General features: G+C 41.9%; 1 protein-coding gene across 1 annotated transcript in view; it reads right to left on the minus strand.

The window, feature by feature from the left end:
* Positions 1–20,635, minus strand: part of HSD17B3 (hydroxysteroid 17-beta dehydrogenase 3) — an 81,649-nt gene extending 61,014 nt beyond the window's left edge. The window contains exon 1 of the mRNA XM_075852394.1: positions 20,482–20,635. Within this exon, the coding sequence (XP_075708509.1) occupies positions 20,482–20,635 (154 nt within the window). The remainder of the gene's footprint in view (positions 1–20,481) is intronic.
* Between the last annotated feature and the right edge of the window lie 629 nt (positions 20,636–21,264).

The following is a 21,264-nucleotide window of genomic DNA, read 5'->3' on the forward strand; positions in this document are numbered from 1 at the left end:
GCGAAAGAAGGGGAATAAAGGTAAAGTGGTTAATCAGCACATGACTCTACTTAGGCTAGTCAAGCAGAGGCTGGACGGCAGCACGGAGGGCTTAACGGGAAGCCTCCATGACTGCCGTAGGAGGGAGGGTTCAGCCAATAGGAAGACAGGTGGGTGAGGTAGGAGGGAGGGATGGGAGGAGCAGAGGTGTGATAACTGTCCCTCCCGCTGTTTTCGGCATTGAGCCGGAAGCAGCGGGAGGAGAAACAAGGAAAACTTAGCTCCCACCCACCCGCCCTGAATTAGGTCCGTTTATGAGATCAGGGTGTGGGTTTATCTGTTTTCGTGTTTTTGATGTATGCTTATGTAACTTGTGTTTGTTTTATTTCTTTTAAGCAGGTCCGGGTGTCATGGCAGCTGGCGGGGGGAGTCCTTGAGGTTGGTCAATACAAAATGGTGGGGGGGGTCGCATCGGGGGTATGCGTCTCCCAAAATGGTAGATCATTTGAAGACTTCATAGGGTGTTATCCCTTTGAAGTGGTCTTCTGGTGGTTGGAGCCATCTGCAGGGGTGAGCGGTGCTTCCGAGCTGGTTTACGGCTGGAGGTAAATAGTTGGTGGTGGTTTGCAGATGGCTAATTTAAAGGAAATCGGAAAAATGGCTTCAAGGACTTCCCCTGCTCTGTTTAGTGTTAATTGACCCATGTTGGGTCATGTGAATTATAGTAGGAATTCTCTGGTCGAATTCCTAAAAGAGTTATCCGAATGTTTCGGATTAAATTGCATTTAATTTATGTTAAATAAATAAACGGCTGCTGTGGCCATTTCACATCCAACCTCGTTTGTCACGTGTCTTTATTGGGAAGGAGGCGAAAGAAGGGGAATAAAGGTAAAGTGGTTAATCAGCACATGACTCTACTTAGGCTAGTCAAGTGCTGAGATTGATCTTGAAGGGTGAGTGCCCTGATTTTTTTTATATATTGTTATACCAGTAAAAATTGTGCCTACTATACAGTTGCTCATAAATTGCATCAGTCACATATCAGGGTCCAAAGAGTGTCCCTATAATATAACGTAGCTAGGTTCTCCTGTACCCGGGGAAAAGATTCAGATTGGCACCACCACCCCCCCCCCCAACACAACATCTCCTTCCCCCTCGCTACGTTTGCTTTCTCTATCAATCACTGGAGTGTAATTTTTTTTCACAATTTTTTTAATGTAACTCGAGCATAAAAGCATTTCTACATTTTACAAGAGATATAGTTATATAAAACTGTTAATATAAAAATAAATGAAAATAAAATAAATTCAAGAGGCCACACACAGCACCCTGCAGATAGTGCCACACACAGCCCCCTGTAGATAGGGCCACACAGCCACCCTTGTATATAGCGCCACACAGCCCCCCTTGTATATTGCACCACACAGCTCCCTTGTAAATAGCGCCACACTGCCCCCTTGTAAATAGCACCACACAGCCCCCTTGTAGATACCTCCACATAGCCCCCCTTGTAGATAGCGCCACATAGCCCCCCTTGTAGATAGCTCCACACAGCCCCCCTTGTAGATAGCGCCACACAGCCCCCCTTGTATATAGCGCCACACAGTCCCATTGTATATAGTGCCACACAGCCCCCTTGTAAATAGCGCCACACTGCCCCTTTGTAAATAGCACCACACTGCCCCCCATGGTAAACAGCGCCACACATCCCCCCTTGTAAACTGCACCACACAGCCCCCGTTGTAAATAGCGCCACACAGAGCCCCCCTTGTAGATAGCGCCACACAGCCCCCTTGTAGATAGCGCCACTCCCCCCTTGTAATTAGCGCCACACTCCACCCCTTGTACTTAGCGCCACACTGTAAACAGAGCAGAGAGCTACTGGTCCACTCCCGGGCCGTCACAGACCCCAGTCAGAGTGCCCCCGCATGAACTTCTGGCTCTTCCTAACGCTGATCGCCGCTGCAGGTGTCCGACCTACAGGGCGCCTATCAGCAGTGATCAGCTGCTCTGCGGCGGCCCCCCCATCCCTACCACCTAGTTGCGCCCGGAGCACATGCCCCGCCTGCCCCACCCTATCTACGCCCCTGTATTTGCGCCACACTCCCCCTCTTGTACTGAGCGCAACACTGTAAACACAGCAGAGAGCGGTAGCCTACCGCTACCATTCTCCGCTCTGGCTGATGTGACTCACGGGAGGAGCCGAGGAGGTCATGCGGCACACGCAGCAGAGGAGTTCCTTCTGACTAGGGTCGGTGACAGATCGGGAGTGGACCAGTCCAGTCACCTGACCTGAGTTATTTGACCTCATGTCACTGATGTGAGGTCAGGTGACTGTACTGGTCCACTCACCACCGTCATAGAACCCCTGTCAGAGCGCCGCCGCATGAACTCCTAGCTCTTCCTAATGCTGATCGCTGCTGCAGGTGTCCGATCAGCTGCTCTGCGGTGCCCCCCCTACCCTACCACCAAGTTGCGCCCGCTGGACATGCCCCACCTGCCCCCCTAGCTAAGCCACTGTATTTGCTTCCTCCATGGTCCTTTACTACTCTCTACTCCATTAACAGCAACAGACATTTAAAGGGGTTATATAGAATTAGAAAAACATGGCTGTCTTCTTTTATTGCAGCTCAGCACCATTGAAATGAATGATGTGAAGCTGCAATAACACACAGAACCTGTGAACAGGTGTGGCGCTGTTTTTGGAATAAAGCAGCCATGTTTTACTAATCCTGTACAATCCCTTTAAACAGCCAATCAGCAGCCACTTAAATATAGCGAAGTCTTCCTGTGCCAATCTCTGAGGTCAGAGATCAGGGCTGGTGAATTTGGTTGGTTGAGAGCAATCTATGATCAATCTCTTCTATCAGGGCAGATGTGAGATATCCTGGGATCCCTGAATCCTGGACTTAAGGTTAGGAGTAAGAAGCCATATAAAAGAGGCCTGCAAGCCACATGTGGCTGTAGGGATGAGGAGGGAGGAAAATGGTAAGCAGAGATCATTTAGAGCTACTCTGGCTATATACTGTATACTTCAAGCTGATTTCCCTGAGGAAAACTTTGCACGCCTTTTACAACTTAATCCCTTAATGGCCAGCCTATTTTAGATCTTAATGACCAATCAATTTTTTACGTTTTTCCATCGTCGCATTCCAAGAGCTATAACTTTTTTATTTTTTCGTCCACATAGATGTATAATATCTTGTTTTTTGCAGGACAAGTTGTATTTTTTAATAGCACCATTTTTGGGGTACATATAATTTATTGATTACATTTTATTAACTTTTTTTGGGGGGTAATGGAAAAAAAAAACATAAATTTCGCCACACTTTTTTGCATCTTAGATTTACGCCGTTTATTGTGTGATATAAATAACATTTTATTCAGTGGGTCATTATGATTGCGGTGATACCAAATTTATATAGATTTTTTATGTTTTCCTACTTTTACACAGTAAAAACACTTTTTTTTCAAAATTATTTGTTTTTGTGTCTCCATCTTTTAAGAGCCATAATTGTTTTATTTCTATGCCGATGCAGCTGTATGTGGCTTGTTTTTTTTGGGACGACTTCTAGTTTTTATTGGTACCATTTTGCAGTACATGCGACTTTTTGATCACTTTTTATAAAAAAAAATTGAAGGCAGGATGAACAGAAAACAGCAATTCTGGCATTGTTTTTTATTTTATTTTTTACGTTCACCGTGCAGGTTAAATAATGTAATCGATTTATAGGTGGGGTCGTTACTTACGCGGCAATAGCAAATATGTGTAATGTTTTCATTTTTTTTTTTTTTTTATATTAAAGTCTTTTATAAGGGAAAAAGGGGGTTTTTCATTTGGGATTTTTATTTATTTATTATTAACTTTATTAAACTTTTTGATAACTTTATTTTTAGTCCCACTAGGGGACTTCACTATGCGATCTTCTGATCGCTTTTATAATACACTGCAATACTTCTGTATTGCAGCGTATTATTGCCTGACAGTGTAAAACTGACAGGCACCTGCTAGGTCATGCCTCAGGCATGGCCTAGCAGGCATCCACTACAGGCAGACCTGGGGGACCTTGTTAGGCCCCCGGCTGCCATAGAAGCCATCGGCACCCTGCGATTGCAACTGCAGGGTGCTGATGGGGTGAGAGAGGGAGCCGTCTCCCTCCAAAACCACTTGGATGCGGCACTCGCTTTTGAGCGCCGCATCTAAGGAGTTGAATCGGTGGGGTGAGATCGATGTTGAAATCAATCCCGCCCGTTAGAGCAGGTGCCCGGCTGTCTTTAGACCGCTCGATACCCGCTTTAGCAGGCACAGGACACCCGTGCCGGGCTTATGTCACAGCACCATGGAAAGGCGGCTATCTGGCATAAGTACCCTTGACGGACGCCATGAACAGGCGTATTGGCGGTCATTAAGGGTGTTAAACCATAAAAAAGATTGGCGCAAAGTAAACGTTCTTTTATGAACAGAATACAGATGTAGCAAAATTTTACTTGATTCTGATAAATTGCTGGAGCCTGATATCACACAAAAAAAGCCATTGAAAACATTTTCTGCCATAGTGTATTTACGTGTTAAAAGTCAAGTTACATCTGTAAATAGAAAGAATTGCTCCACATTACTCCACATTGCTCCACATTGCTCCACATGGGTTTCCCATGAGGGACATTTATGACATATCCACAGGATATGTCATAAATGTCAGATAGATGCGGGTCCACCTCTGGGACCCGCACCTATCTCTAGGACGGGGCCCCCTAAACCCCGTTCTGCCACTCTGTGTTACGGCTGAAGCGTGTGATTTCCGACCGTGAAGAAGAAAACAGCGTAGCTCGCTGAGCTATGCTGTTTCCGTAAGTCCCATAGTAGTGAATGGCAGTTACGGAAGCTGCGTAGCATGCGAGCTACACTATTTCCGTATCTACCATTCAGTTCTATCTATAATAATACTGTATATTATTGTAATTGTTATGAGACAATGGCGTGACTGTGATAGTTTATTATAAAAGCAGCAACATTTTGAATGGGAGGAGGCTGGAGGAAAATTATAATCATTGCCATAAGAAATCAAATGTCAGTCTCTGATTTAATCAGAGAAATAGAAAAAAAAGTGTAATTCCAAATTAGTTCAAGATGTCTTCTGTTCCATTAACAAGCTTATATGAGCATGTGTACCGATAGTGATTTATCAGGTATAGGCTGTGTTCTGTGATACGGACAAGACAAGGCTTCATACTACTGTAGGTGAAACTTGATGCTTAAATTCTACCTCTGTTTCTTCCCTTGCCCACTATCAGCAATCAGAACCCAAACAAAAAGATTTCAAAAGAAATAAAAACTATTATTGTTATATTAAATTAATATGACAATATTAACTGTGTATGTTTTGAATTATGTTTTAATAAAAATAATTAATAGAGATGTCAAATGTTTCATCTTACACTTCTCAATGGAAAATATTTAAAGACTGTTAAGCAAAATTGTCTGGTCATGAGAAAATACTTGCATGTAAGTGCCATTTTTGGCAACCAGAAATCTAACATATTTAGGAACCACAGCACATCACACAGCTTTACTACTTACCCATGCATTATGATAGAACATCACATTTCTCGCTCAAATATGTAATTTATAGCTTTATTTTTCAAGCCTATAATTATTTTCTTGGAATAATATATATATATATATATATATATATATATACATACATACATAAATACACACACACATAGTACTCTGCAAAAGTTTTATCCAGTTGTGGAAAAATGCTGCTAAGTAAGAATGCTTTAAAAAAATAGAAGTGTTCATTGTTTCTTTTATTAATTCATAAAATACAAAGTGAATGAGCAGAAGAGAGATCTAAATAAAATCATTATTTGGTGTGACCACCCTTTGCCTTCAAAATAGCATTAATTTTTCTAGGTACACTTGCACAAAGTCATGGATTTTGAAGGATTATAGTCAGATGTATGATTAACAAATTATACCAAACAGGTGATAATGATCATCATTATCATATGTAGGTTGAAACACAGTCATTGACTCTAACAAACAGCTGCGTAAGAGGCTTAAAACTGGGTGAGGAACAGCCAAACTCTGCTACAAAGGCGAGGTTGTGGAAGACAGTTATATGTCACAGGTCCACCATGGCAAGACTGAGTACAGCAACAAGACACAAGGTAGTTATACTGCATCAGCAAGGTCTCTCCCAGGCAAAGCTTTCAAAGCAGACTGGGGTTTCAATATGTGCTGTTCAAGCTCTTTTGAAAAAGCACAAAGATATGGGCAACATTGAGGACTGTAGATGCAGTGGTTGGCCAAGGAAACTTAGTGCAGCAGATGAAAGACACATCATGCTTACTCCCCTTCGAAATTGGAAGATGTCCACAGTGCCATCAGTTCAGAACTGGCAGGAACCAGTGGGACCCAGGTACACCCATCTACTGTTCAGAGAAGTCTTTCCAGAAGTGGGCTGCATTAACCCCTTCAGGACCAAGCTCATTTTGGCCTTCAGGACCAGACCCATTTTTTCAAATCTGACATATTTCACTTAATGTGGTAATAACTCCGGAATGCTTTTACCTATCAAAGCGATTCTGAGACTGTTTTCTCGTGACACATTGGACTTTACGATAGTAAATGTATCTGCTTGTAAGACAGGCAGTTATACCACAAAAAATTGACATTCCCCACATGTCTACTTTAGATTGGCATCGTTTTTTGAACGTCCTTTTATTTTTCTATGACGCCACAAGGCTTAGAACTTTAGCAGCAATTTCTCACATTTTCAAGAAAATTTCAAAAGGCTATTTTTACAGGGGCCAGTTCAGTTGTGAAGCAGCTTTTAGGGCCTTATATATTAGAAACCGCCAAAAAGTCACCCCATTTTAAAATCTTCACCCCTCAAAGTATTTTAAACAGCATTTAGAAAGTTTCTTAACCCTTTAAACGTTTCACAGGAATTAAAGCAACGTAGAGGTGAAATTTTCAAATTTAATTTTTTTTTTGCAGAAATTCATTTTTAATCTATTTTTTTTGTAACACAGAAGTTTTTACCAGAGAAATGCAACTCAATATTTATTGCCAAGATTCTGCAGTTTTTAGAAATATCCCACATGTGGCCCTATTGTGGTAATGGACTGAAGCACCGGCCTCCGAAGTAAAGGAGCACATAGTGGATTTTGGGCCTCCGTTATATTAGAAAATATTTTAGGCACCATGTCAGGTTTCAAGGGCTCTTTCGGTGCCAAAACAGTGGAAATCCACCAAAAGTGACCCCATTTGGGAAACAACACCCCTCGAGGAAATTATCTAGGGGTATAGTGAGCATTTTGACCCCGCAGGTTTTTTTGCAGAAATTATTGGACGTAGGCCGTGAAAATGAAAATCGACATTCTTTCAAAGAAAATGTAGGTTTAGCAAATTTTTTCTCATTTCCACAAGGACTAAAGGAGAAAAAGCACTGCAACATTTGTAAAGCAATTTCTCCCGAGTAAAACAATACCCCACATGTGGTAATAAATGGCTGTTTGGACACACGGCGGAGCTTAGAAGGGAAAGAGCGCCATTTGGCTTTTGGAGCTCAAATTTAGCAGAAATGGTTTGCGGAGGCCATGTCGCATTTGCAAGCCTCTAAGGGACCAAAACAGTGAAAACACCAAAAAAGTGACTCCATTGAGAAAACTACACCCCTTGAGAAATCCATCTAGGGGTGTAGTTCGCATTTTGCCCCCACAGGTGTTTCATAGATTTTATTAGAATTGGGCAGTGAAAATAAAAAAAATCCTTTTTCTTCAATAAGACGTAGCTTTAGCTCCAAATTTTTCATTTTCTCAACAAATAAAGGAAAAAAATAACCCCAACATTTGTAAAGCAACTTCTCTGGAGTACGGCAATACCCCACACGTGGTCATAAACTGCTGTTTGGGCACACGGCAGGGCTCAGGAGGGAAGGAGTGCCATTTGCTTTTGGAGTACAGATTTTGCTGCATTTGGTTTCTGGTCGCTATGTTGCATTTGCAAAGTCCCTGTGGATCCCCCCCTGAAGTGACCCCTTTTTGGAAACAACACCCTCAAGGTATTCACCTAGGGGTGTAGTGAGCATGTGACCCCCACAGGTGTTTTGCAGAAATTCGTGTGCACATGATGTGGGAGAGTGAAAATGGGAATTTTTCTTTAGATACGCCAATATGTGGTGCCCGGCTTGTGCCACCATAACAAGACAGCAATTATTATGCGGTGTTTCCCTGTTTTAGAATCACCCTACATGTGGCACTAATCTTTTGCCTGGACATTCGACAGGGCTCAGGAGGGAAAGAGTACCATGTAAAATTGAGGCCTAATTTGGCGACATATAAAGTATTGGTTCACAATTGCAGAGGCTTTGATGTGAAATAATAAAAGAAACCCCTGAGAAGTTACCCCATTTTGGAAACTGCACCCCTCAAGGCATTTATTAAGGGGTGTAGTGAGCATTTTCACCCCACGTGTCTTTTCCATAAATGATTGCGCTGCGGAAGGTACAAATTAAAATTTTTCCCTATATATGCCAATTCAGTGTCAAATATGTCGTGCCCAGCTTGTGCCACTGGCGACACACACCCAAAAATTGTTAAAAGGGTTCTCAGGCGTATGGCAAGCCATATATGTGGAAGTAAACTGCTGTTTGGGCACACTGTAGGGCTCAGATGGGTGGGAGCGCCATTTGGCTTTTGGAGCGTGGAATTTGCTTGGTAATAGTTTTGTTTGGAGTATCACTGGTGTTTCTGTTTATAATGTGGGGCATATGTAAGCTCGGCAGAGTACATCAGGGGCATAGTTAGGTGGTATAATAATAAGGTAAAAAAAATAATAAAATGATCCATAGATGTGTATTACGCTGTGATCGATCCTTTCTGCACAGGCCGGTGTCGCACTGATAAATGTCCCTCCTTATCCCCCTTTTGGTCCACACTCCGCACCTTTGCAGTTTGGGGAATTTTGCCGGGAAAGTGTTGTCCTGGTATAATACGGGCACCCTCGCTTCCAGCAGATATGTTTGGGCCCTCCCCTTCCTGGTTCCCTAATTTTAGTGCCTTGATACATCGCCTTTTGAAACAGAAGAAATGTTCCCCTCGGGCCGGCACAACTGGATATTTTTCTTTCCTGAATTATTGGAGCCTTAACTTATTTTATTTTTTCATAGACGTAGTGGTATGAGGGCTCTTTTTTTACGGGACGAGCTGTAGCTTTTATTGGTACAATATTGGGGTACATGCGACTTTTTGATCACTTGTTATCCTTATTTTGGGAGGCAAAGTGACAAAAAAACAGCAATTCTGCCATAGTTTTTTTTTTATATACAGCGTTCACCATGTGTTATAAACTACATGTTAACTTTATTCTGCGGGCCAGTACGATTACGGCGATACCTAATTTATAGAACTTTTTTATAACTTTTTGCACAATAAAATTACTTTTGGAAAGAGAATGTATTTTTTCTGTCGCCATGTTGTGAGAGCCATAACTTTTTAATTTTTTCGTCGATGGAGCTGTTTGAGGGCTTGTTTTTTGCGAGACGAGGTATAGATTTTATAGGTACCATTTTTGGATACATGCAACTTTTTGATCACTTTTTATTAAAATTTTTGGAAGACAGTGACCAAAAAAAACAGTAATTATGGCAGTGTTTTTGAGGTTTTTTCTTTACGGCGTTCACTGCGCTGGATAAATAACATAATATTTTATAGTTCAGGTCGTTACAGTCGCAGAGATACCAAATATGTATGGCTTTATTAGTTTTTTCAATAATAAAATGACTTGATAAGGGAAAAAGGGCGATTGTGTTTTATTTTATTACTTGAAACTTTTATTGTATGTTTTCCAACTTTTATTTTTACTTTTTTTACACTTTTTTTACACTTTTATTTAGTCCCACTAGGGGACTTGAATGTCCAACTGTTTGTTTGATGTTCTAATAAATTGCACTAACTATGTAGTGCAATGTATTGGAACTGTCAGTTGTTCACTGACAGCAAGCCGATCAGGCTCCGCCTCTGGGCGGGGCCTAAACAGCTTACGTAATGGCAGACAGGAGTCCATTGTTAGGGCTCCTGTTGCCATAGTAACAGTCGCCAGCCTTGCAATCGCATGGCAAAGCTGCCAATTTGCTACAAACCTCTAGGATGCAGCGATCACAATGGATCGCTGCATCGAAGGGGATAATGGCAGGAATCGGAGCTAGCTTCGGTTCCTTCCGTTAGATCGTGATGTCCGCTGTAACATACAGCGGACACCCACTGCTGATGACGCCGGCTCAGCTTCTGAGCCGGAAGCTGAGCCGGCGCCATCTTGCCGATGGTACCGGAAGCCTCCTGACGGGGCATAGGAGGATTTTGTTACTGGCAGATCGGGAGGTAAGTATTAGCCCTCTGATCGCCTTTGCAGCCACCAGCAACCCAGCGATCACGTTGCTGGGGTGCCGTTGTCTATAAACTCCTCACATGCTGCGATCTCTATTGAACATAGCATGTGAGGGGTTAATCGGTCGGATCGGAGGCTAGCTCTGGTCCTGGCCGATACCTCAGGGTGCCAGCTGTAACATACAGCTGTCACCCGGCGGTGATGTCACTGGCTCAGCTCCTGAGCCAGCTTAATCTCCATCACCTACAGTAACGTGAAAATGCGGTAAGACCAGTTTTAATCACGTTACTGTACGTGTTTTGGCGGGAAGGGGTTAAAGAATTGTGGCCAAAAAGCCATACCGTCGACGTGTAAACAAGGCCAAGTCACAGATCCGTGCAGTTAGCACGTGTATAAACGTTGACAGCCTGGAACGGGTTTAATAAGTGCAGTGCTGCTTCAGTGTGAGAAGGACTGCACTCTCATGTCGGCCGGGGCTTTGAGAGCCCCAGAATCCACCCCCCCCCCACTGTAGATAGTGTGACTAACAACCCCCTGTAGGCAGCGCAAAACCCTCTGTAGATGGCGCCACCTAAGCTCCCTCCAGCATCGGAATCCCCGGCCAGCGCTCTGGCCGAGGATTCCCCTCCTAGAGGGAGCCGCCGCCATCTCTCTATCCATGCTGTAGATCAGGGGTCTCAGGCACGCGGCCCGCGTGCCGCATGCTGCCTCTGAAGCTGTCATCTGCGGCCCGTGGGAGACAGAGCCGCTAGTATAGGCTCTGCTCCGGGACTCTGTGGAATATATGGACAGTGTTGTCAGGGTCTTCCCCAGAGCCAGAGTCCCGGGCAAAGCGCTTGTATAGGCTCTGCTCCGGAACTCTGAAATCTCCTGACATCGCTGTCCATATATGGACAAGCGATGTCTGGGGTTTCCCCAGAGCCAGAGTCCCGGGCAGAGCGCTAGTATAGGCTCTGCTCCGTTACTCTGTGGAATTCCCTGACATCACTGTCAATATATGGACAGTGTTGTCAGGGTCTTTCCCAGAGCAGAATCCCGGGCAGAGCGCGAGTATAGGGTCTGCTCCGGCACTCTGTGGGATCCCCTGACATCGCTGTCCTAATATGGACAGTGTTGTCAGGGTCTTCCCCTGAGCCAGAGTCCCAGGCGGAGCGCTAGTATAGGCTCTGCTCCAGAACTGTGGAATCCCCTGACATCGCTGTCCATATATGGAGGGGGTGTGGCAGCATCTGCATAGGGCACTGTGACAGCATCTACAGAGGCTGCCTAATTTTGACATTTGTGTATCTGCCAAACGCTGCCAACTGAGTCGCCTAAACTGTAAAACTCAATTGAAATAAGCATGTGGAGTAAACTCGCAAATTTTCGTTAAGTTTAAACCTAGCGGTATTATTATAGTAATGTAGTATTATTATAGTAGTGTAGTATTATAGTGACGTAGTATTATAGTAATGTAGTATTATACAGGGTGGGCCATTTATATGGATACACCTAAATAAAATGGGAATGGTTGGCGATATTAACTTCCTGTTTGTGGCACATTAGTATATGGGAGGGGGGAAACTTTTCAAGCTGGGTGTTGACAATGGCGGCCATTTTGAAGTCGGACATTTTGTATCCAACTTTCGTTTTTTCAATGGGAAGAGGGTCATGTGACACATCAAACTTATCGAGAATTTCACAAGAAAAACAATGGTGTGCTTGGTTTTAATGTTACTTTATTCTTTCATGAGTTATTTACAAGTTTCTGACCACTTATAAAATGTGTTCAAAGTGCTGCCCATTGTGTTGGATTGTCAATGCAACCCTCTTCTCCCACTCTTCACACACTGATAGCAACACCGCAGAAGAAATGCCTCCCGATCTGACCCCCTTAGACTTTTATCTTTGGGGTCATCTGAAGGCAATTGTCTATGCTGTGAAGATACGAGATGTGCAGCAACTGAAACTACGGATACTGGGAGCCTGTGCTAGCATTTCTTCTGCGGTGTTGCTATCAGTGTGTGAAGAGTGGGAGAAGAGGGTTGCATTGACAATCCAACACAATAGGCAGCACTTTGAACACATTTTATAAGTGGTCAGAAACTTGTAAATAACTTATGAAAGAATAAAGTAACGTTAAAACCAAGCACACCATTGTTTTTCTTGTGAAATTCTCGATAAGTTTGATGTGTTACATGACCCTCTTCCCATTGAAAAAACTAAAGTTGGATACAAAATGTCCGACTTCAAAATGGCCGTCATGGTCAACACCCAGCTTGAAAAGTTTTCCCCCTCCCATATACTAATGTGCCACAAACAGGAAGTTAATATCACCAACCATTCCCATTGTATTTAGGTGTATCCATATAAATGGCCCACCCTGTAGTACTGTAGTATTGTTATAGTAATATAGTAGTATTATTATAGTAATGTATGTAGTATTCTTATAGTAATGTAATATTATTAGAGTAATGTAGTATTATAGTAATGTAGTATTATTATAGTATTGTAGTATTATTGTTATAGTAATGTAGTATTACTATAGTAATGTAGTGTTATAGTAATATAGTAGTGTTACTATAGTAATGTAGTATTGTAGTATTGTTATAGTAATGTAGTATTATTATAGTAATGTAGTATTGTTAATGTAGTATTATTACAGTAATGTAGTATTGTTATAGTAATGTTGTGTTTTAGTAATGTAGTATTGTTATAGTATTGTAGTATTATTATAGTGTAGTATTGTTATAATAATATAGTATTATTACAGTAATGTAGTATTGTTATGGTAATTGTCACGTACTCTCTGCCTGCGGCTCCCTTGGTCTCGAGGACTCGCTTGGGCATCGCCCGGCCTGGCAGACTGAGGCAGTCTGCAGCCAATAGGAGCTCAGGAGCGTCAGGCCAATCAAAGCCTGGCCGATGTTCCTGAGCTCCCGCCCTCTCCTTATTTAGTTCAGCCTGGGATAGTTGGCCTTTGTCTGTAATTAGAGTTTCCTTGCCTGCTGCTTTCCCTTGTTTCAGACTCCCCTGAGCGACTTGCTTTTTGACTTCTTGTGACCTGACCTTGGTTGGACTCCTGACTTTTCTTTGCCTTCTGACTTTTGTTTTTTCCACTCTCTCCCGGTTTGACCCTGCCTGCTTGACTCCGCTTTTTGCGCCCGGACTTGTTTGCGGCGCAATCTCCCTGCCTCTCCCACCATGTACTTCCCAGATTTTCACTTGTACCAGTATAGGGAACGCCACCCAGTTGTGTGCCGTCGTATAGGTCGGGTCGTACAAGTTGGTAGGGACAGAGGTTTGGGAAGAACAGGGACCTCACTGTTTACTGTGTATTTGTTCATGTATTATAGTAGTTCAAATAAGTAATTGATTAACGATAATTTTGTATTGTATCAAATTATGAAATCCCATTTTTTCTATATGTGGCCCACTTACCCGGCCAAGTTTGAGACCCCTGCTGTAGATAGTGCCACCACCCTGCAGATAGCAACCCCCCGCAGTAGATCGCATCGCACCCCCCACTGCAGATAGCGGCACCTGAACTGAGTCTAGGAGCGGAATATCCAGTGTCAGATCGCACTGACAAGGAATTCCGCTTCTAGAGAGCCCCTGATGTCACTGTCCATTTGGACAGTGACGTTAGTGGCTCTCTCTAGGAGCGGAATCCCCAGCCGACATTCTGGCTGGAGATTCCGCTACTGGAGAAGCCCCTGGTGTCACTATCCATATATGGACAATTACGTCAGCAGCTCTGTCTAGGAGTGGAATTCCCATTGTCGGATCGCTCTGTGCCGGGGATTCCGCCACTGGAGAAGCCCCTGGTGTTACTATCCATATATGGACAATGACGTCAGCGGCTCTCTCTATGAGCGAAATCCCCGGTGTCAGATCGCTCTGTATCGGGAATTCCGCTGTCCATATATGGACAGTGACGTCAGGGGCTACTCCTGGAGCGGAATCTAATTTAGAGTTAACCCCTGACGTCACTGTCCATATATGGACAGAGACATCAGGGGCTTCCTGTAGGAGCGGAATCTTTGGCCAGAGGGATTCCGCTTCTACACGGAGCTAGAGTGGTGCTATTTACAGGAAGGGGGTGACATTTACAGGGGGGTGGCGCTATCTGCAGTGGGGATATTGCTAAATACAGGGGGATGTTGCTATCTACAGGGGGTGGCGCTATTTACAGGGGGTGTGGCACTATCTACATGGGTACTGTGGCATTATATTGGCACTATCTACAGGGGACACTGTGGTACTATCTACATGGGCACTGTGTGTGGAACTATGTGGGCATTATCTACAGGGAGAACTGACACTATGTGGGCACTGTGGCACTATTTACAGTGGGCACTATCTATGTGGGCACTGGCGCTATCTATGTGAGCAATGTGGCACTATCTACAGTGGTGTTGTGTCACTATCTACATAGGCCACTGGGGTGTTTTCAGGGGGTTGGGACAAGAAACCCTAACTAATAAAATTCATCCATTTTTTTAACGTCCATGAAAAACTGATGGCAAATTGCGGTTACAAACGGTCATACGGACAGGAAATGGATTCAAATTTTGAGGCACATTGATGCAAGACAGCCATGAAAAACTGACAGTTGATTCTTTGTTTACTGCCATTTTTTTCCACGGTCGTGTGTATATAGCCCTCTCCACTCTTCCCTCACAGCGATCCAGGGTGACGGAGAGAGAAGAGGACTAATTGTTACAGAGCTCTACAGTGTATGGATAGATAGATAGATAGATAGATAGATAGATAGATAGATAGATAGATAGATAGATAGATAGATAGATAGATAGATAGATAGATAGCTTTTTTTTGTGATTTGTCTGCTCTTAATAAAAATTAAAAACACTGAATTAATTAAACTAATCTAGAAAATGAAAGCCTCATAAGTCTTGTAAAAAAAAAAAAAAGCAAAGTAAAAATAGTTGTGATATTCAAAGCGGTTCCAAAGATATTATCGTTTAAAGAAGTGCATATCAAAAGTTGAAAATTTGACCTGGACACAGAGGCATCAATGACCCTTGGTTATTAAAGGGTTATAGATGCAGTGTATTAAAAAAGGGGGATAAGAAAGAACACCATTTATCAGTGTGACACCTGCCCTGAAAATCCTGTGCTGTGCATAAAGGATTGCTTCAACACGCACAAAAATATCCATGGATTATTAATCTTATTATTTATTTACCCCATTATTATACCACCTTATTATGGCCTTATGTACTCCACACAGCTTACATATGCTCCCACATTATAAATTAAAATACCAGTAAGATCGCAAACAAAACTACTGACAAGCAAAATCCACGCTCCAAAAGCCAAATGGAGGTCCTTTCGAGTCTGGCAGTGTGCCCAAAAAAGCAGTCTATGACCACATATTGGGTATTGCCATACTCAGGGGAACCAGCTTAAAGAGGCTCTGTCACCAGAATAAAAATGCTCTATCTCCTACATCAGTTTATCGGTGCTGGAATGTAGTTACTAGCAATGTGTTTTTATTTTAAAAACAATGTTTTTTAACAAAGTTATGGAGTTTAGAACATTTATGCAAATGAGGTCCTTAATGCCCAACTGGGCGTTTTTAAATTTTCAACCAAGTGGGCGTATGACAAAGAGGTGTATGACGCTGGCCAATCCGCATCATACACCTCTCTGTACACCCAAGCTAGATTCACTGAACAGCGCGGTCACGCGAGACCGCGCTGTGACGTCACTTCCGCCCACAGGTCCTTCATCCCTGCGTCTGAAGACAACATCTTTCGTCTCCCTCCAGGCCGATGAGAAGTCCCAGTCGTCGGATCGGTAGTAGCAGCAGCAGCAGCAGCCTGGAGGGAGACGAAAGATGTTGTCTTCAGAGGCAGGGATGAAGGACCTGTGGGCGGAAGTGACGTCACAGAGCAGTCTCGCGAGACCGCGCTGCTCAGTGAATCTAGCTTGGGTGTACAGAGAGGTGTATGATGCGGATTGGCCAGCGTCATACACCTCTTTGTCATACGCCCACTTGGTTGAAAATTAAAAAACGCCCAGTTGGGCATTAAGGACCTCATTTGCATAAATGTTCTAAACGCCATAACTTTGCTAAAAAACATCGTTTTTAAAATAAAAACACATTGCTAGTAACTACATTCCAGCGCCGATAAACTGATGTAGGAGATAGAGCATTTTTATTCTGGTGACAGAGTCTCTTTAACTCTTTATTGGGTGTGTATCTCCAGCGGAACATGTTAGGTACAAAATATTTGGCACTGAAATGGCATATCTGTGGAAAAATTGCAATATTTACTCTGTAACATCCCTTGAGCACTAATTTTGGGAAAGTTTTACTTTGGGGTCAAAATGCTCACTACGCCTCTAGATGAACGCTTTGACGAGTGTAGATTTTAAAATGGGGTCATTTTTTTTTAGGGCTTTCTTTTATTATATCACTTCGGATTCTGCACTAAAAATACACAACTAATCTGGAGCTGATCCATTGTGTGGGCACATGGCTTTAGGGCTGCTCCAAAAACAATTTACATGCTGTCTTGCCATGGTGCAGTTATTGTGCACATCTCTGCCTTATCACTAACACCTCATGAATAAACCTTTACTGCACATAATGATGTTATTGTTGTCCTGCACACACTGATCACATTGAAAGCATTTCACGTGGTCAGCCGAAATGTAACTTTGCATGTTTGTGCATATGAGGTACCATATATGAATCTTCCATTGATAAGTGCAGCCATTTCTTACATTAAAAAACTTAATAGGACCCTGAAGACCATTAAAAACTGCTTTTTCACATATTCTGTAAGTGGCATGATAGTCACTACATCTTTAAAAGAAGAAACACCACTACTGTATTGCTGTATATTTTGTTGCTCGGGAGTTTGCTACTGTGCCATAGTAAACCTTATAATTTGATTAGAAGTTCCTATATCTTTTAATTGATGAAATGTGAGTTTGCTCAAAATTATCTAGATTTGGTACTTAGTGTACCTAAAATAAAATAAAAGCGTCAATTAATTAAATAAATTAAAATTGATGCGTAACTGTGCCCCAAATGTTGAAGTGTAGTGCTGTGTGATGGCATCCTATCCATTTGTGTTCTAGACATCTTCCTTCAACTTTTTTCTTACACAAAAAGAAGCATTTTCATGTCCGTCATATTAGCGGTCATGCGACTAATACCATCTAGCTAAGAGGTTTGTGTCTGAATGCAATCACTCCATGGTCTCTTTTTACTATGGTGGAGGCAAGAATTGAATCTGGCCATAGGCAGCCGGTAGCTAAATCAGGGGCCAGTGATGGGGGGGTCATGCTGCTCTATTGAAAGGCAAAAATGTGGCGGCCAAACCTGAACTCGCAGAATGTCAGACCACAACAGTGGTATGGACTGCAATACCAGAATGAACATCTTGGACTGGACTTGACTTCAATCTTAAAACCAAAGAGATTGCTGAACACTCTCTAATGTACAATCCAGATGTAAGTTCACAATCTCTTGTGGTTGCAAACTATAATCAATGGACTTACTGGGATTTTTACTGGAACCCCCCCTTTATTTTTGCAGCTGTTCTCAGAATTATTTAATATTCGGATATGGTTTGTGAAAGAAGTATTCGGCACACTCTTGGAAAAGTGACATATTTTTAATTTTGATTTTCTCTGTGATGCCAGTGGTTTAAGTGCACCGTTTTGTTCGCGAGACCTTCATCAGGCACTGAGCCGTTCTGGGGATTGTTTAGAAGTTTTACTGGCGCTTGAGGTATAATAGCGGCTTGCCGCTGTATAAAGCGCCTTATAGAGCAGCAAGCCGCTATTATACCTCAAGCGGCAGTAAAATTTCCAGACAGTCCTCAGAACGGCTCAGTGCCTGATGAAGGTCTCGCGACCGAAACGTTGCACTAAAGCCACTGGCATCACAGAGAAAATAAAAATAAAAAATTTTCACTTTTCCAAGAGTGTGCCGAATACTTCTTTCACATAACTCAATTGGGTTGGGACCCTATCTCAAGCACCTAAGAAAGCTATCTGAACACCTATATTCGGATATGGTTGTCAGCATTCTTTTCTTTTAACTGTTGCCTTGCATTACTGGGATTCAAATCAAAGGGCAACACCTGTGTGGAGTTTGTATGTTCTCCCCGTCCTTGCGTGGGTTTCCTCCAGATGCTTTTCTCCAAGGCTCCCATGCTACTGGGCTTGCTATGAAATTGTCCCTTGTATAAATGTATGTCTGACATAGGGAAATTGGATTGTGAACCCTATTGAGCACAGGGACTGATGTGAGTGGTGAAAATCTATGTACAGGGCTGCAGAATATGTTAGCCCTATATAAGCATCATGAAATAAGTAAATATACTTCTCCACTAGTCTTGTATATGACTTTCAGGAGGTCCAGCTCAATTTTGCTACTGTTCTATTTTCTATTATTTATTAACTGTTAAATGACAAACCGTTATTTATATGCGACACGAATGTTAGGGAAAATGTTAGGGAAGGAAACATGTGGACCGCCGAAAATCCAGTCAAGGGCTGTCAACCCTGCCATAGAAAACAACCTGGATCTTTTAATTGTTCAAAGAAACAAGTGCCCTTCTTTACTTGCTTCAAATAGTTAGTGAAATGTTTCGCCAGACTAAAGTGCCTAGTTGCTATAGAGCTCGCCCATGAAAATCAAAAGGACTTATGAGGACTTCAGTGAATATGCTACACAACATAGTTTCCACTTTACTAACTGATTCCATTCAATTGTACTGCATTATAATAACAAAATTGGTCAAAAAACATTTTGCAATACAGTAGCATCTCTATGCACAGTTTATATTACTAAATAGACCATCTTTCAAAAGGTTAGAATTAAAGACTTCAAAGGCAGTATGTGATTTGGATAAGTTTGAAAGGGTTTGTCTCTAGAAGACAATCCCGGTGTGTGTGTGTATATATATATATATATATATATATATATATATATATATAGCAACAATTCCAAAAGACAAGACAGCACTCCAAATTCAGTGAAAAAGGGATCACTTTTAATCACCTCCTGCAACGTTTCAACCCTACTCAATGGGGTCTTTTTCAAGCCATATAATATATGACATCATAGATGTGGGTTCCTAGGAGCCAGAACAGAGAGCCACCATGAAATACTACATTTACCCTTAAGGGAAAATGTCTCTCTGGCTGCGCCTTCCCCTGGCAATGCAGCAACAGTGCCGATCTGATAGGGGTTAATGACGTATATCGACCAATAAATGCAAAAAAATACCCTGTTTTTGGCATACTTTTGGCTAATGATAGTCTATTGGCACACCGGCTGATCGCATATCTCAGACATATTGGGAACTGAGCCTTACTTCACAAATTTTATATCTAAGTAATTGAAATGTATAAATTAGAGCCCATGGTGCAAGGATATTTATCGAGATATATATATATATATACACACACATACATATATATTTCCAAACGAATAGGCAGCACTACACTACACTTTGTGTAGTGCTGCCTATTCGTTTGGAAATATATATGCGGGACTGGAGTCTGAGGTCCTAAGGCTTGTGCACACACAACTACGCTTATTTTGCATTTATATGTGCTGCTCTTCCTTTTTCTACTATATATATATATATATATATATATATATATATATATATATATATCTAATGGAAAAGCAGCAGCACTCACAATGCAATTCCAAGATGGTCTCAGGTGCAAGCAGGTAATCCCGATCCAGGGGATATAGATCAATATTGAGTAAAATCCCACTGCACTCCGTGTGAGTGAAAAAAATGGTGGTTTATTAAGCCAGCACAAGCTGCTATAGGACAAGCTCCGTCCTGCTATAGGACCTTTATAAAGCAAGCATCAACGTTGCAGCTTGTGCTGGCTTAATAAACCACCATTTTTTTCACTAACACGGAGTGCAGTGGGATTTTCTTCAATATTGATCTATATCTAGATAGACAGACAGATAGTTAAATAGCACAATATAAAAGATAGATAATGGAGTTAATTGTTGTCATTTTTCATAACAAAATAAACAGAAAAAAAACGTTTTTATAAAGATAAAAGAGCCATACCAGTCATTTCACAAGTTGTGAAAAGGAAAACATTACCTGCCCATTCTCCCATTTTTGGAAAAAAAGATGATGGCGATATACCCCAAAGGCGTGGAAAAAGGTACTTTGAAAATGCAAAACATTTCAGTATAACTTGAAGGCATAAAATAAGTCCAAGTGCAGTAAAAAACTGCCGAACGAGCAGCTCCATGCCAGCCGATTCCAGGATTAATGTAGTGCACTGCCTCACTCTGTTACTTGCTCCTTAGTCACTTGCAAGAGAACTTATGTTTAACAACTGCTAGGGAGAGGTTTGAAATCACATGTATTCCAAGAGTCATGGTTTATATGGTTACTCCTTCTCTCCTCCTTTTTTTAGTTTTATTATACGCTTTGATCATTTGCCATAAAGGATATGCCTTGCAAATATTTTATTTGGATTGTTTAGTATTGATATATCTATAGAAAAAACAATGTCAATTGGTTTGAACAATGGGATCATATAGGAAAAAAGACAACATGCAAACAAACATTACATACGGTACCTACAATCATGTGACAAGTAAGGACCCCTAAAGTATGTTTTTTTTTAACATACATGGATATATTAACATTTCATAATTCAAACAGTATATAAATATAAAGATGATGTAATTGAACAAACTTTATCTGCATAGTATAATATATAGATCTGCAATAAAAGGTACGACTTTAAGTTATCCCAAAATTTATTTTGAGATTCCCTATTGCTTGAGATTAAATGCTCAAAAAATTGTAACGTACATAGGAGTTCAACCCATATAGTCTCCAATTATTTTAATCAAAGAATTAGCTGAGTTA

The sequence above is a fragment of the Rhinoderma darwinii genome, chromosome 1 (genome assembly GCF_050947455.1).
Source record: "Rhinoderma darwinii isolate aRhiDar2 chromosome 1, aRhiDar2.hap1, whole genome shotgun sequence".
Lineage (NCBI taxonomy): Eukaryota > Metazoa > Chordata > Amphibia > Anura > Rhinodermatidae > Rhinoderma > Rhinoderma darwinii.